The sequence below is a fragment of the Peromyscus maniculatus genome, chromosome 17 (assembly GCF_049852395.1).
Source record: "Peromyscus maniculatus bairdii isolate BWxNUB_F1_BW_parent chromosome 17, HU_Pman_BW_mat_3.1, whole genome shotgun sequence".
NCBI classification, from domain to species: Eukaryota; Metazoa; Chordata; class Mammalia; order Rodentia; family Cricetidae; genus Peromyscus; species Peromyscus maniculatus.
Window position 1 is genome coordinate 1,302,406 of NC_134868.1, and position 17,370 is coordinate 1,319,775.

The following is a 17,370-nucleotide window of genomic DNA, read 5'->3' on the forward strand; positions in this document are numbered from 1 at the left end:
CTCCCCCTTCTGGCCTCTGTAGGCACTGCATGATCTGATGGACAGATACACATAAAAAGAATATGCAAATATATAATCTACAAAATTTAATTATGCAATAAAGAACTGAAAAAGCTCATAGGACTCTCTATGTAGTGGCCCACACCTGTAATAGGGAAGTCGAGGCAAGAGGACCAGGATTTCAAGGCCAGTTTCTACTACATAGAGAGTTTGAGGCAAGCTTGGGCCCCATGAGACCTTGTCTCAAAAACAAAACACAAACCCTGACTGGAAGTGTTCAAATAAAATGTTGTAGCACAGTGACATGGCTCAGGGTTTACAAGGTACTTGCCACCAATCCTGATGACCCATCTAGTGGAAGGAGAGAGCCAATTCCAGTGAGCTATTCTTGGATGTTCACATGTGTGACACACACATAAATAGAATGTAATATATTTTTAAAGATATTTCCTCACACATACTAATTATTACACAATTAGCAATATTAGAAAATCCTATTATGGGTGCAAGAGAAAGAGCTCAGTGATTAAGAATGCTTATTGCTCTTTCAGAAGACCAGAGTTGGATTCCAAACACCCAAGTGGGGCAACTCACAACTAACTCTAATGCCAACTCCAGGTTTCAGATAGGGCCCCTGTGGAAGCTGTACACAGGTGACATACACGCACACACATACACAAATACATAATTATAATTTTTTCTAAATCTTCAAAAATCCTATTATGGTTGTGTTCAAGTAATAGCATTTGTACAGAATAGTTGAGGAACAGTAAAAATACATTTCATACAAATATCAAATTTTCCATTTTTTTTTTTTTTTGTTAAAGATTTATTTATTTATTATGTATACGGAAGAGGGCGCCAAGTCTCATTACAGATGGTTGTGAGCCACCATGTGGGTGCTGGGAATTGAACTCAGGACCTCTGGAAGAGCAGTCAGTGCTCTTAACCTCTGAGCCGTCTCTCCAGCCGTTTTTGTTTTCAAGACAGGGTTTTTCTGTGTAGCTTTGGAGCCTGTCCTGGAACTCACTCTGTAGCCCAGGCTGGCCTCGAACTCACAGAGATCCGCCTGCCTCTGCCTCCCAGTGCTGGGATTAAAGGCGTGCGCCACCACCGCCCAGCCCTTGTCTTATGTTAACGTGGCTGTTCTGTGTAATTACTACAGTGTGGCCTGCATGGAGAAGCCGCTCCAACCGCTACCTTTTGAAAGCCCCGCCCTTCCGCCAGGCCCCGCCCTCAAAGGGCGGCACCTCCCAAAGCCCTTGTTTTGGGATTGGCTTTTCTCCTTCTCGTGCAGAGGCTCCGCCCACGTGACTGACAGGTGCCCGAGCGAGACGTGTCCGGCTCTTCCGGTCCCGGTAGTCGTCTTTTCCGGTCTTAGTCCGGCGTGGCACCCCTTAGCAAGCTGGTTTGGACTTTGGATTCCTTCTTTGTTATGGCAACGCCCTTACTCTCCTTCCAGCCAGTCTGTCATGGCAGCGCCCTTCCTGACCCTTGTAGCTCTTTCCGTAGGCGCCTCCTAGTCCTAAAGCCATTCATGGTGGCTCTCAGGCCTCACCGGAAGTAACTTACAGGAAGTGAGGCGGTGCTTCTGCCGGAAGCTATCGCAGCGCTGGGAAAGATGGCGGCGGTGGGCAACGCGGTTCCTTGCGAGGCCCGGCCTGGCGGGGCCCGGGGCAACGGGCCTGCTCAACCTGGGCCGCGATCGCGGCCGGCGCTGGCCGCTGGACCAGCGCTCATAGCGAATGGCGACGAACTGGTGGCCGCCGTGTGGCCATACCGGCGGCTGGCCCTCCTGCGGCGCCTCACCGTGCTGCCGTTCGCGGGGCTGCTGTACCCAGCTTGGCTGGGCGCCGCCGCCAGCGGTTGCTGGGGCTGGGGCAGCAGCTGGACCCAAATCCCCGAGGCCGCTCTGCTAGCGCTCGCCACCATCTGCCTCGCGCACGCACTCACTGTCCTGTCTGGGCATTGGTCTGTGCACGCGCACTGCGCGCTCACCTGCACCCCGGTAAGTGCGCGCGCACGATCCCAACCCAGACCCAGGCCCGATGTGGCCTAGCAGGGGTCCCCAGTCCGGTCTGCAGTCTTTTCAATTGCAAGGCCCGAGTCTCCAGAGGCGCCTTCTCCCCTGTGGCTTAGGCCTGATTCTGACCCCCATACGACTCTGCTGTGGTCATTTTGATTCACGAGAAACACGTAACAGACTTAGCGCGGAACCCATATGTTACTGTTTGTGTGGATTGTTATCTTAGCTCCCATATGACGTGCTGTTCTTGGAACGGTCCTACCTTCCTTCTCCATCGTCTCCTACCTTGGTTTTTTCTGTTTTTTATAAGACAGGGTTTCATTATGAAGCCCTGGCTCGTCTGGTACTCATAGAGATCTGCCTACCTCTGTCTCTAGCGTGCTGGGATTAAAAGCCTGTGCTACCATTTCTGGTTCCAATTTTTTTTTTTTTCCTCCCCGAAGTGTGAGGCTAGACCGGTGGGATGATTCCCCTAAGCTATGTTCAGCCTCTGTCCCTTGCTAGACCCAAAGGAGCATGTAGTTCATCCTGGTGCTTAAGATGAGCAGGAGCTAGTTGTAAGTGAAGTAACTAAGAGCTTAGAGTCTCATGGTGTCTGTCTATAAAATAAGGGTGGTTAATAAGATGAGGGCTTGTCAGGTATGCAGCAAGACTGCAGGGGTCCAAGTTCAGAATTTTAAATATAGAGCCACTACAGGAAGCAGAGACCCCAAGGTGCTCTAGGTTGGCAGGTAGCACCCAGTGACCACACTACAGATCACACTAAATTTGAAGCCTGTGGCACTGATAACTGCCCAAGCCAGCATCCTTCCTAATCCCAGTGCTGGTCCCCAGGAAAGGGAGGAAGTGTCAAGGACTGCAGGAAAAACCAGAATACCCTTATTTACCTTCTCTGGCTCTGTGTGCATTGACTCCTCAGTCCCAAGACAGTGCACCCTGTTGCCTCCTTCATTAATATTTGTCCTGCAGAGGGGCCTGAATTTCTGAGCTTGGCACCAAGGGCTGGGGGTGAGTCATAGGGGGTGAGTGTGGGATATTCAATCCCTAGCAGTCTAGCTGCCTTTTGGACTGTGGCTAAACATTTGTAGCTGACAACTTCCTCTCCCAGGATGGAGAAGTGAGTGGGAGGAGCTAAGCAGCCTTGGGGTGAGGAGAGAGATCAGGGTTTGCTTCTCTCTGGGTTTCAGTTTCACCCTGCTGTAAAGTGAAAGCTGAAGCGCCTCCCTCCAGGGTCACCGAGGGAGGCTAAGACAAACACCCTACATAGTACCGTGTGCTTGCCTTCTGTGTTATTTAAGCTCATCATTGTGTGTTTGTTCCTGTTTTCTCTATGGTTCCAGGGCCATGCAGTCCCTTGGGAGTGGCATTCCTTCAGGGTTACCACTGTGTGTCCCTCCTCAACCTCTAGTATTGCAAGGTGTAGCGAAACAGCTTATGGGGGAGTGTTTCTTGTGTCAGCAAAGTAGCATGGACAGAACTCACTGGAAGAAGGTGGACTCATTCGTTATTTCAGAAGACAGAACACTAAGAGAGTCCCAGGGAACTTTACATGGGGCCACCTAGGGAGGGCTCCACAGTAGGTGACAAAGGCCTGGACAATCAGGAGAGCTAGGGTCTCTGTGTGTGTGCTTCCTGCAGAGACAATGGTGTAGAGGAAGGAGGCAGGACCAGTCTCTTGACATCACCATGCAGTGTAGTCATCCACATAATTGAGGTTCCTCTAGGGAACCTCACAATTAAGTTACCAATAAAAAAATCCCATAGTGTTCTAAGTAGGCTTATGGTTTGTGTTCCATTCATAGCTGTCTTTGGTTGCATGTGCCCACAGGCTGTAGGTAGGACATGCTTGGATATCAAGACTCTTAGCTCAGACACAGGCAAGCCTGAGTGTCTAGTGTACTAGGGAGCAGTTAGCAAGCCAGAGAGAGCCAGTGTGGCAGCAAGTGGGCTGTGGCAAGACTTGAGTCATATGAATGGAGAGCAAATTAAATGTTCTATATGGATTTGAGTTCGTGTTCAGAATCCTGGATTACGAGCATGCTTGTGACCTCAGCTTTCTACTACAGGACCAGTGATCAAGTAGAGTATGATCAAGCCAGCACTAGAGCTAAGGACATATTCATAACGTTATGTGGCACCCACACTCATCTGTCCATGTGAGGGCATCACTTTGGGTTGAGAAGGGCTCAATAACAATCTTTGGCTTTTGACAGGAGTATGACCCAAGCAGAGCGACCTTTGTGAAGGTGGTGCCAACCCCCAACAATGGCTCCACTGAGCTGGTAGCCCTGCACCGTGACAAGGTGGGTAGGGATGTCCTGCAGGGTGACTGGAATAGGCATTTGTGAAGTATTCCTGAGCACTGATGTCCTCCCCACGCCCAACCCAGGGTGAAGATGGGCTGGAGGTGCTATCATTTGAATTCCAGAAGATCAAATATTCCTATGATGCCCTGGAGAAAAAGCAGTTCCTCCCGGTGGCCTTCCCAGTGGGGAATGCCTTCTCCTATTATCAGAACAACAGAGGCTTCCAGGAAGACTCGGAGATCCGAGCTGCGGAGAAGAAGTTTGGGAGCAACAAGTGAGTCCTTGTCTTCCCCAGGGGCCCCTGTGCACTGCTGCCCTGCTCTGCTCCTGGTCAGGGAACCCTGGCAATAGGGCAGAGGCTCTGCTTTTAAGCCAAAAATGCTAGGTAACAGTGGCCCGGTTTGAGAAAGCTGATCTGCTCTAGTTTCCTCTGAACTTGTCTGCCAACAGCGCCCTTAGAGGGCCAGGAGCCTCTGCTTTGTGGTGTAAGACCTTGGTTGGGAGGGTTGCCCTGTCCTGAGGGACCATTCTCCATTTGTTTTGTGACTCTTGTAATTCTTCTCTGGATTTGTGTGGTAGTGGGTGGGTATGCATGTGCGTGCAAATATATGTGGAGGCTAGAGGTCAGCTTCAGGTGCCATCCCAGCAACCATCCACCTTTTTTTTTTTTTAAGACAGAGTCTCTCTGAATTGGAGCTCACTAAATAGGCTTACTAAGTAGCAACACCAGCAATCCTCCTGTTTCTACCTTCCCAGTGTTCCCAAGTTCATGCCACTACACTTGGTTTTTTTACATGGAGTCTGGGACTTGAACTTAGGTCCTCGTGCTTATAAGGCAAGCATTTTATCAAATAAGCCATCTCCTTGGTCTGCCCGCCCTAACAAACATGGAATTAGATTTTTTTTTTCTGGACAGGATTTCTCTGTATAGCTGTTGGCTGTCCTGAAACTCACTCTGTAGGGATTAAAGTGGTATGCACCACTGCACAGCATGAAATTAGATTCCATCTTGAAATTTCTGTTCAGCTATTTGTGTTCATATGCATCTCCACACACTGGAAATGGTGATGACGCACCCTCAGTGGGGTTGGAGTACGACTCAGTGGTACTGCTGCCTGTGTCACTAATTTGATATTCTTATCTTGCCCTGGGGTGGATGGCATTGGGAAGAGCCTGTCACAGGGTTCAGCAGAGCAAGGGGCTCAGTGGGTGAGGACAGCACATTGTCAGCCAACCTGCGCTGGACTGCCGAGCAAGCCAGGAGGAGCATGAGTGCAGCCTCCCACCTTGGGTAGCCTGTGTCTTTGGAAACCCACAGAGGTTCCAAGTTGGAGGTGGCAGGGCCAGGGTCTCCTCTTCTTCAGCTCATCCAGGAATTTGATGGGTATGATCTCTTACAGGGCCGAGATGGTGGTGCCTGACTTCTCCGAACTTTTCAAGGAGAGAGCCACAGCCCCTTTCTTCGTGTTTCAGGTAACAACAACTCTGGCCCTTGCACCAGCTCCTTCTTTGGGGCTGTTGCAGCCGGAGTAAGCCTAGCTGCCATTGCAAACCCCAGAGCCTCTCCCTGCCCTCAAGGATCATTGGTGTTTGCTGGGGTTTCTGGGTACAGGACAGGTGGGCAAGGCCTGACAGCCTGCTGACTCACAGGTGTTCTGCGTCGGGCTCTGGTGCCTGGATGAGTATTGGTACTACAGTGTCTTCACTCTGTCCATGCTGGTGGCTTTCGAGGCTTCCCTAGTGCAGCAGCAGATGAGGAACATGTCAGAGATCCGCAAGATGGGCAACAAGCCCCACATGATACAGGTGTGGCTGATGGGACAGGTGGATGGTAACCCTGCCCAGCCCCGGGTGAGCACCGTGCATATTCTATGTGACATACTTCCCTACTCATACTTCCAGGTCTACCGCAACCGAAAATGGAGGCCCGTCGCCAGTGATGAGATTGTTCCTGGGGACATCGTGTCCATCGGTGAGACAGGATTTCTCTCCCCCAGACAGAAACCCTTACCTTAGTCTGTGGCTGATCCTCCTGCCTGCGTGTTGCAGGCCGATCCCCCCAGGAGAACCTGGTGCCATGCGATGTGCTGCTGCTTCGGGGCCGCTGCATCGTGGACGAGGCGATGCTCACAGGGGAATCGGTGCCACAGATGAAGGTGATGGGTGGAATCTACAGTGCGCTAGCCAGTTCATGAAGACAGACATAGGGCAGGCGAGGCCAGTGGGCTGGAGTCATCTCCATAGGTGTGGGTGGGCCAGCTGGAGAGAACCAGCACATCCAGTCAGGATGGGAGTCTCTGTACCATTGAGGAGGTCTAATGCAGATCACCGGGCGTTATTAGCTCCACAAGTCCTGTGGTGAGAACGCAACAGCCAAGGAGCCCAGGTGGATAGGATTTGCTGATCTAGGCAGGGGGCACTCACGGGAGTCAGACAACTCCCTGGGGGCCAGCCCTCCAGAGATGCAGCCTACTAATGCCTCAGCCCTGGAAAGCTGAAGCGAGGCAATCATCCAGTTCTGACGTTTTCTTTCTCAGGAGCCCATTGAAGACCTGAACCCAGACCGTGTCCTAGACCTACAAGCCGATGCCCGGCTACATGTCATCTTTGGGGGCACCAAGGTGGTACAGCACATCCCCCCACAGAAGGCGACCTCTGGCCTGAAGTGTAGGTGCCTTGAGGGTGTCCTGGGTGTCCTGCATCTGTAGCATGTAGATGAGACAGGTGTTAATGACACACGCCTCTACTTGTCTCCTCAGCGGTTGACAATGGATGTGTGGCCTACGTCCTGAGGACTGGATTCAACACTTCCCAGGTATGGGAGGGCCCAAAGTGTGTGATGGATCCTTCTAGAACATTCACCCTAAGGCTAGTGCAGGCCTTACCATCATAGTGCTGCCTGCTTTCCCTGGCCTGAGATAACTGGGTGTGCCCACGGCAGTCTGGTGTACCATCCTAGGAAGGGGGTGTTAAGTGAGGTGCTCTGGGAAATGCTTCAGGGCTCTGCCTGGAGGGTGATGAAAGCCTGGCTTCTCCTTTGCACTTGCTGCCCCTCCCGTGGCCCTGTGGTGGGCGTTGCTGTTTCCTAGAAAGAGAAGCCAGCCTCAGTGCTCTCGGGGAGGGGAGGCAACTGTCCCCCTCCTAGGAAAGACTGTTCCCCCACCCCATCCCTGCAGGGCAAGCTGCTGCGTACAATTCTCTTTGGGGTGAAGCGGGTGACTGCGAACAACCTGGAGACCTTCATCTTCATCCTCTTCCTCCTGGTGTTTGCCGTTGCTGCCGCTGCGTATGTGTGGATTGAAGGTAAGCACCCCGACAGCTCCTGCTCCACAGCCCCGCCCCTGCCCCAGGCTTCCAGGCCCTGTTTCCACAGGGACCAAGGACCCCAGCCGGAACCGCTACAAGCTCTTCCTCGAGTGTACCCTCATCCTCACCTCGGTTGTACCCCCTGAACTGCCCATTGAGCTGTCCCTGGCTGTCAACACCTCCCTCATAGCCCTGGCCAAGCTCTGTGAGTACTGAGTGATTGGTGGGGCGTGGCACAGCAGGCGGGAGCCTGGAGGGATCCCCTGACTCCAGACCCCATACCCCACCCCCAGACATGTACTGCACAGAGCCTTTCCGGATCCCCTTTGCTGGCAAGGTCGAAGTATGCTGCTTTGACAAGACGGGTACCTTGACCAGTGACAGCCTGGTGGTGCGTGGTGTGGCAGGGCTGAGGTGAGCATAAAGGGACTCCCCACCACCACCATCCTTCCCACCCCCAGCAAACAGAACCAAGCTTGACCTGAGCCCCTACACTGAAGCCCTGCTTATGAGGTTCCATTATGAGGGTCTTAGGTAGATATCAGGATGAGTGGTATCGGGTAGGGAGATAGATTCTGAGCAGCTGGCACAGATCTGGGGCCTCATCTGTTGTGATCTCAGGAGTCATCCTTGAGGCCAGTAGTCTCAGAAGGTGGTCCCTGGTAGAGGTGCAGCTCACCCGCCTCCTCTATCCATCTTGTACTAACTGTACCCTTCTTTGCAGAGATGGGAAGGAGGTGACCCCAGTGTCCAGCATTCCCATAGAGACACACCGCGCCCTGGCTTCCTGCCACTCACTCATGCAGCTGGAAGACGGCACCCTAGTGGGTGACCCCCTAGAGAAGGCCATGCTGACAGCTGTGGACTGGACACTGACCAAAGGTGAGGGACTGGAATTCAAGGCCTGGCATGGGTGGCCTCTCTGTCCTGGGCAGGCTCGCCCATGATGGCGACATTCTTCCAGGCTAGTGCCAGGCTGGCCTCACATCGGTATCTTTTTGGGTCAGTGTCTAGTCTTCCATGACTGATCCACTTGCCTGCTGTGACCAGCAGGATTCTGGGGATGCTGGGGTGGGGAAACTGGGGCAGAGTGTGTGGGGCTTGGCTACCTCTCCGGAGCGAAGCCCCTCAGGACTCGTACTTATTTGTTTCCAGATGAGAAAGTATTCCCCCGAAGTATTAAAACTCAGGGGCTGAAAATTCACCAGCGCTTTCATTTTGCCAGTGCCCTAAAGCGAATGTCCGTGCTCGCCTCCTACGAGAAGCTCGGCTCCACTGACCTCTGCTACATCGCGGCTGTGAAGGGGGCCCCTGAAACCCTGCACTCCATGGTGAGCCAGCCCCAACCCTGGGTTAAGGGGCAGCCAGGGATCAGGCAGTGACATCCCCCTGTGTTCCATGCAGTTTTCCCAGTGCCCAGCTGACTACCACCACATCCACACTGAGATCTCTCGGGAAGGAGCCCGAGTCCTGGCTCTGGGGTACAAGGAGCTAGGGCATCTCACGCATCAGCAGGTGAGGGTCTGCCATGCTCAACAACCCTTCTCCCCTGCCACATGAGTGGGAATGAGCGCAATTTCATGTTTCCTTCTCTGCTCTGGGATGTCCTGGGCACTTCCTCAGATTCCACCATTCTTGTCCCTGTCAGCTGGTGATCAGAAGGCCATAGTGGATCCATGCCCCTCCCTCTGCTTCCCTTCCTCTGTCCCTGCCCTTCTTCGCAGCCTCTGACAGTGCAGCTGCCCTTGGACCTACTTCTTGGTCCCGGTCCAGGCTGCTTACCTGCGACAGCCAAACATCCCTCTAGACCTTACTGTCAGCCTACAGCCCTGAGATGCAGACCCACTCCAGCCAGGACGCAAAGCCTCTGTCCTCCTGCATTGTGCCTGTCCCCTGGTCCTGTCCACCCTGACCCCACCTTCACTCTTATTCTACCGTGTCTTCTGTGATCTTCATCACCTGCCTTCCCTGGTACTTTGTGGGTACCCTGAGGGTGGTGGCCCTGTGCAGTCCCACTTTTGAATTGAGCCACAGAGGGCTCTGTGATGTGTCCATGTCTACAGTCACAAGGTATAGGCACAGCTGGGTCTAGACCTCCCGCATCATTAGCTGGACCCCACTTGGCACCTACCCTTCCTCTCCCCTCTTAACGCTGACATTTCTCTTCTTAGGGGACTGGGCCTCTTCTCTGCCAGCACCATCACACACATGCACAGTGGCTCTACCTCCTGAGGCACTTGTAACCTGCTTTCCTGACTGGGTTCCTCTCTCAGGGAGGTTTGAAGAGGCTGGTGGGAAGGACAGACGATGAAGGTATCCTGCATCTGTCCACAGGCCCGGGAGGTCAAGCGGGAGGCACTGGAGTGCAGCCTCAAGTTCGTGGGCTTCATTGTGGTCTCCTGTCCACTCAAGGCTGACTCAAAGGCTGTGATCCGAGAGATCCAGAACGCATCCCACAGGGTATGAGCAAAGTGAGAAGTGGGAGTGGGAGCAGGGGGCTGGCAGCAGAGAGCCGTGACAGCTCCAGTTCTCAGTAGTGAGAGACCACGGGTTTTAAGCTGGGTGTGGATATGGCTGGCACTTCAGGACTGGGTAGAGGATCCTCTGTTACACAGCCTCCTCAGACTTTCTGTGACTATGAGAAGGAAGCAGAAGTTGGAGGTAAGGGATCTGGAGGCCATGTCTGTCCTGGTGAACAGTCTCAGAGAGGCACATAAGACAACTGGTCCCCATTGAGCCCTCGTAGATCACAGCCTACTTATCTGCCTTTCCCATCACTAAAATGTTCTCTGTACAAGCAGGTACCAGGCCCTGAACACTTGACAGCCAAGAGCTAATTCTTAATTGGTGTTTTTAAGTAAAATCAATAAGCTGAATGTAGTGACATGCCCATTACCCTAGAGAGGCAGAAGTCAGCGTGTCAATTTGAGTTTAGGGTCAGTATGGTCTACATAGTGAGTCCAAGGTCAGCCAGGCCTTCATGGTGAGACCTTGGCCCAAAAAGCAAAAAGTAGGATCCCAAGAGTTGGCTCAGCAGTTAAGAGAACTTGGTACTCAGTCATGAGGACCAAAGTTTGGATCCTGACACCCACAAAATACCTATAACTCCAGCTGTGAGAAATCAGACATCTCTTTTGGCCTTCATATCCAAAGGCACACACACCCATTCCTATAAACACATAATAAAAAGTGAATTGCTTTAAGAAGCAATGCGTTGAGGCTGAAGTGTGCTCAGTGTGTGAGCAGCCCTGGTGCCAGCCTCGCTGATGAGCTAGCTCAGCCTCGCCGTTTGGACAGCACAGCCTGGGGTAGTAGGCTGTGCTGTCCCCTAGAGGTTGTGGCCTTTTCCCTCAGACTTTCTTAGGAGGAGCTGTGAGGCCAAGGTAAGAATTCTGCCCAACAGTTCTTCCCTGCTAAGCCTTGTCCCCTGTCCCATAGGTGGTCATGATCACAGGGGACAACCCACTCACTGCCTGCCATGTGGCTCAGGAGCTACACTTCATTGAAAAGGCCCACACGCTCATCTTGCATCCTCCCTCGGAGAAAGGTGAGGCTGGGTAGCTGGGGCCCTAGTCCAGGACCAGTGCCTTACCACTGTTTACTGCTGATCACAATTGATGCCAGCCCCACTATGAGGAGGCCCCGGAACATAGGCAGTGTGGGTGTGTGGTATAGAGCACCAATGGATTCCTGAGTCTGCCTTGCTTGTTTACAACAGGCCTCATGCACACTGCCAGACAGGTACTCACTCATCATCCTTGCCCACCTTGGGCTGGGCAGGTCACTCCTGTGCCACTGCCTATGGGTTGCTAGGTGCCCAACACTGAGGATGGTAGATCCTGGGTAAAAGGCACAGCATGTTCTTAGCACATCTGTCTGCCCTGCACTGTGGGCAGCTCTGTGCACAATGTAAGGAGGAGATAAACTGCTAAGCTGACTATTGGCATCTTACGTGAAAGCAAGGAGGCTGGGACTCAGAAGTCTACTTAGCTAAGTGTGAGGGTGCACTCCTGTCAGCCCAGCTCTTGAGGCAGGAAGATTGCTGTTAGTTCCAGGCCAACCTGGGCTACACAGTGGCTTTCAGGCCAGTTTTTGCATACATATCTTCTGAGACCAGGCTTCAGAATCTTTCCTACGTAAGCAAGTAAACCCACTCTTTTATTTTTTTGTTTTTCGAGACAGGTTTTCTCTGTGTAGCTTTGGTGCCTTTCCTGGAACTCACTTTGTAGCCCAGGCTGGCTTCAGACTCACAGAGATCCGCCTGCCTCTACCTCCCGAGTGCTGGGATTAAAGACGTGTGCCACCGCCCTGCTGTGAACCCCTTTCTTGCTCGGGTCACTTACTGTCACTTAGTGCAGGACCCGTATGAGGAGCAGTGGGTACCCAAAGCCGGATGGCAGAATGGGAGGTGGGAAGTGTACCCAGGGAGGAAGCCTTCCAGAAACTCCCACTGCTTCTCAGAGAACTCAGTCATCACTCTCAACTGTTGGCCCCACGTCTCCCTCCATTCCAGCCCTGTGTGCTATGTTCTTCTTGGACCTGAGGGTTGTGGACAGGTGCCCCTAAAAAGTGGGTCCCATGGGGCTTAGCATGGGAGGGATCCCAGCTCCAAGAGGGCTGGAGATCTGTTAGATGAGGGTCCGTGTTGTGTAACTTCTAGAGGGGGACGGTGGCTTGACTGCCAAGAGACCAGCTGCCTGGGTTTGCAGCCACTGGAACAGGACTCAGTTCCCGAGTCCTTGGTTTTCTTGCCTGTACCTGTGTGTGTTCCCTGTGAGATGCCCAGGGCAGGGTCAGGTTCTGGGGGAGGCTGTGCTCTTGGCCCTGGAGTCCCAACCCTGACGGTAGATGTGACCCACAGGCCAGCCGTGTGAGTGGCGCTCCATCGATAGCAGCATCGTGCTGCCTCTGACCCTGGGCTCCCCCAAGGCCCTGGCCCTGGAGCACGCGCTGTGCCTCACGGGTGATGGCTTGGCTCACCTGCAGGCTGTGGACCCCCAGCAGCTGCTGCGCCTCATCCCACATGTGCAAGTGTTTGCCCGTGTGGCCCCCAAGCAGAAGGTATGTGCAGGACCCTAGGGTTGGGCACTGGGGGCTTTGGGAGTGGCTACAGCCCTATTTATCTCATGTCTACCGTGCAGGAATTTGTCATCACTAGCCTGAAAGAGCTGGGCTATGTGACCCTCATGTGTGGAGATGGCACCAATGACGTGGGCGCACTGAAGCATGCTGATGTGGGTGAGCTCCAGTAGCTGGGGCTGGGTCTCCATCACCAATGTAGGGACAGCTCACCCGGCCCTGCTGCTCATAGTCAGGGGTGTTTGAGTCTTAGGAGAGGAGCTGGGGGTATGGCTGTGTGGACAGCGCTTGCCTAGAATCCTCCAATGAGAGGCCGGGGGTGTGGTGCAGTGTAGAGGTCTTCCTTATATGTACACAGCCCTGGATTTCATCCCAAACACTGAAAAAAGAAGTAATTTTAACTAATAACCTCCCTGGGCAGTGGTGCTCATCCAGGCAGAGCTCAAGAGAATCAGGGGTCCAAGTTCATTCTTGCCTATACTTAGCAAGGCTAGCCTGGTTACATGGAACCTTGTCTTTTAAAAAGAAATCTTGAGGGGGGCTAGAAGGCCAGGGAAGGGTACAGGCATGAGGAACCGAGGACAGGAAGAAAGAGGAAGTTGGGGGCATTGTATGAATCCCACAACCAGGTATGGTTACCACAGGTCACTGTCCAGGCAGTGTTGACAACCCTGGACTGCAAAGGCTGAGCTTTGGTCTTCGTTCTTTTCCATTTGACCTGCATTGTCTGCAGTTCTTACCCTCACAGACTTTTCTCTCGAGTCATTAGTTTTCAGTTGCTCACTTTAGGTTCTGATGGGATTTTTGTGCTCATTTGAGCCTGATCTTGCTGTGTTGCCTGGAACTCAGGCCCCTGCTGCTGCCTCCCGAGGGCTGGATCACAGTTGTGCCTGTGTCAGCATGGTTCTGACACCAGGAGTCGGGGTGCTCTCCATTCGACGTCTTGGGGCGTCTACTTTCTTTTTCAAATAACAACTGTTCACATTCCCTCTTTACAAAATGAAAGTGATGCTTTTTAAAAAAAAGTTGGTTCTGGCTGGGCAGTGGTGGCGCACACCTTTAATCCCAGCACTCGGGAGGCAGAGGCAGGCGGATCTCTGAGTTCAAGGACAGCCTGGTCTACAAATAGAGTCCCCGGGCAGCCAGTACTACACAGAGAAACCCTGTCAGGAAAAAAAAGAAAACTGGTTCTGGGACTGAACTTGGGGACTTGAGCATGGCTAGGCAGGTATTCTACCACGGACCTACATCCCCAGTCTTGCTTTCATCTTTTCATCCAGTGTTTTAAGTACAGTTATTAGTATTGTGTGATGTGTGTTCATGCTGGCGGAGGTGCATGCCTGCTACCACATAGCTGTAAAAGTCAGAGGACAGCTTTGTGGAATTGGTTCTCTTCACATTCACACGAATGCCAGGAATGTGTGGGAAGTGCTTTTATCTGCCAAGCCATTCTCCAGCGAAACAAGGTGGCCAGTCTCTGAGGGCCCCTTAGGCAGTCAGGTGAAATGGGGATCTTGGAGCTGGTGGGTGGAGCTCAGCCTGAGGTCTAGCTCTGCAGCTGGACACTGGTACTGCCCCTGGGCCGCTTTCCATCACTCCTCCCCAATACGTTCTCAGGTGTAGCACTCCTGGCCAATGCCCCTGAGAGGGTTGTGGAACGGCGGCGGCGGCCAAGGGACAGCCCGGTCCTGAGCAACAGTGGCCCCAGAGTCTCCTCCAGGTCAGCCAAACAGAGGTCGGCACTCCTGTCCTCTGAGGAGCCACCAGCCTCCCACAGGGTGAGTGTTCAGATTGGAAATGCCCATAACCCCCCATAACCCTTGCTAGCCAGGGCTGACCCCTGCTGCCCACCCCACAGGACCGCCTGAGCCAGGTGCTTCGAGACCTGGAGGACGAGAGCACCCCCATTGTGAAGCTGGGGGATGCCAGCATTGCAGCACCCTTCACCTCCAAGCTGTCCTCCATCCAATGCAGTGAGTCCCAAGCACCCAGCCCTGCCCCGGCCTGGAGCCCTGCCCACCCAGCACCGTGCCCACTCACGCCCTGCTTTCCCACAGTCTGCCACGTGATCAAGCAGGGCCGTTGCACGTTGGTGACGACACTACAGATGTTCAAGATCCTGGCCCTCAATGCCCTCATCCTGGCATATAGCCAAAGTGTCCTCTACCTGGAGGGTGTCAAGTTCAGTGACTTCCAGGCCACCCTGCAGGGGCTGCTGCTGGCCGGCTGCTTCCTCTTCATCTCACGCTCCAAGGTGGGCCCTGAACCGCCTAGGGCTGGCCATAGGACATTTCAAGAGCTCTTGTGGAATTCTCATCCTCAAGTTACAGACAGAGACCTAGAGCCCCGAGGCAGGAGTGTCCCCGAGACTGCACAGGGCATGCAGACAGGGTCAAGCCTGGATAGCTGCCAGTGATATTGCTTAGGGTATACCGCTGTCTGTGAGCTTGGGGTTCAGGCAGGTCACAGTCCCCAGGGCAAAGGAAATGATGAATAAGAAAGAGCAAGCAGAGGACATAGTGCTGTGAGGGGAAAGTGTGTCACAGACTTCAGGGCCTGGCCTCAGGGATAGCCAGGGAGGCCTCCTGAGGAAAAAGGGTGCTGCCACAACCAGGAGTCTGCACTGATCACTCGTGTGGCGAAATAGAGGTCCCCGTAGCCTTCGGATGTGTGTCAACTTCCCATCAGGGTGAGGAAAGGCTGCACGGGACACCTTGAAACAAAAGGTCTGTCTTGGCTTAGGCTTCCAGAAGTTTCAGGCCATACATATTTAGAGCTCTGCACCTCACAGCGGCTAAAAGAGGAAGGCCTGGGATTGTCCCCAATGCTGTACTCCCTTCATGCTGGCCCCACCATTGAAGCTTCCCCCAGTCCAGGCATAGGTCAGAGCCCTAGGGATTAGTCACTTTCCAAATCCCCTACTGTCACATGTTCCCTGGGTCTTCTGAGCACATTTCAGATCCCACCTTAATAGGATGGGAAGCTAGCAGTCTGGACCAGGCCCTAGGCTCTGACTGTCATCTTGGGAGTAGGGAGAGGAAATCTGTTTCCTGATGGAGACCTCCATTGCTACCATGGAGTACAGACTGTTTTGGGCATAGGCAGTCCCAAGATCAGGATGAAACAAGATGCCTGCGGAGACAGGGGTATCATCTCTCTACCTGTTGAGTGAGTAAGCTGGCTCTGACGGTCGGTCCTGCCCCACAGCCTCTCAAGACTCTCTCCCGAGAGCGGCCCCTGCCCAACATCTTCAACCTGTACACCATCCTCACAGTGATGCTGCAGTTCTCTGTCCACTTTCTGAGCCTCGTCTACCTGTACCGTGAGGCCCAGGCACGCAGCCCTGAGAAGTAAGTGGGGTTCCGGGAGGAACAGCCAGGCAGGCCCTGGCTCTCTGTCCGGGCAGTGGGAAGCCACAGAGGGTGCCTGAGCAGGAGAGGGGTACTGACACCCACATATCCCTGTAGGCAGGAACAGTTTGTAGACCTATACAAGGAGTTTGAGCCGACCCTGGTCAACAGCACTGTGTACATCATGGCCATGGCCATGCAGATGGCTACCTTTGCCATCAACTACAAGGTGAGGCCCCACATACCTACCCATTCCCACCTGGCCTAACCCCTGCTCAGCCCTCCCCAGGCAGCTGTCTCTTTTCACAACAGGGCCCACCCTTCATGGAGAGTCTGCCTGAGAACAAGCCCCTGGTGTGGAGTCTGGTAGTGTCACTGCTGGCCATCATTGGCTTGCTCCTTGGTTCCTCACCGGACTTCAACAGCCAGTTTGGCCTCGTGGACATCCCTGTGGAGGTGAGTGGCCCTGAGCAATGGCCCCTGGCTCAGCCCAGTCTGGCCCAGCCACTGGCCCAGCTCACCTGCCTCCTCCTTGACAGTTCAAGCTGGTCATTGGCCAGGTCCTGGCCCTGGACTTCTGCCTGGCACTCCTGGCTGACCGTGTCCTACAGTTCTTTTTGGGGACTCCGAAGCTGAAAGTGCCTTCCTGAGATGATGGTGCTGGTATCCACCACCTACCCTGGCTGCTGCTGGGCAGGAGCACTGCCCCCCCATGGCTCCAGGAGGGAACACTGCTCCCATCTCCACAGTGAGGCAGCCCCGCCTTGCCCTTGGAAGACTGAGCTGGGACCCTTGTGGGCAACCACTGGCCAGGCTATGAAAGCAGTCCTGGCTAGCGCCTTTGGTAAATAAATTGGCGTCTGCAATTTTATGAAGCCTGCCTCCACTTGTCTGTGCCACACAGGGCCCCTGGGAATTGGAGGGGCCAGGTGGTCACCAAAGGCCTGGCATCACCACAAGCCCAGGGGGGAGAGTGAGAATGACACCCTCTGGGCATTCAGCCTGGAGCTGGAGGCCTCGGGTTTCCAGTGTCGTGCCCTTCGCCCGCTGTGCGGCTGTCCCCGCAGTCAGCCACCGCTGGGTAGTCCCCTTACTTTGAAAGTGGGGGACTCCTGAGCCTGGGACAGTTCTTGGAGGTCCCAGTGCAAGGTGTTTGTGTTCCTGCCTGCCCCTGAGAACATTGACTGCGCTGGAAGGGAACCGCCTCAAGAGCCTGGACCAACCAAATGTTTAATCCCAGCTCTCAGCTGGCAGAGGCAGGGGGATCTCCTGAGTTTGAGGCTAACCTGGTTTACACATGGAA

At 53.8% G+C, this 17,370-nt stretch overlaps 1 protein-coding gene across 1 annotated transcript; it reads left to right on the forward strand.

Annotated features, from left to right (window-relative positions):
• Positions 1-1,304: 1,304 nt before the first annotated feature.
• Atp13a1 (ATPase 13A1) lies at positions 1,305-16,942 on the forward strand. The gene is made up of 26 exons (XM_006995489.3): positions 1,305-2,008; positions 4,240-4,329; positions 4,416-4,606; positions 5,733-5,805; positions 5,983-6,138; positions 6,235-6,304; positions 6,382-6,488; positions 6,870-6,999; positions 7,092-7,147; positions 7,509-7,635; positions 7,706-7,843; positions 7,932-8,052; positions 8,363-8,520; positions 8,794-8,969; positions 9,043-9,153; positions 9,973-10,098; positions 11,077-11,185; positions 12,500-12,699; positions 12,780-12,876; positions 14,335-14,495; positions 14,576-14,690; positions 14,775-14,971; positions 15,925-16,067; positions 16,185-16,296; positions 16,380-16,523; positions 16,607-16,942. Exons 1-26 carry the CDS (start codon positions 1,622-1,624, stop codon positions 16,715-16,717), a joined length of 3,606 nt encoding a protein of 1,201 aa, XP_006995551.1. The 5' UTR covers positions 1,305-1,621; the 3' UTR covers positions 16,718-16,942.
• The last annotated feature ends 428 nt before the right edge of the window (positions 16,943-17,370 follow it).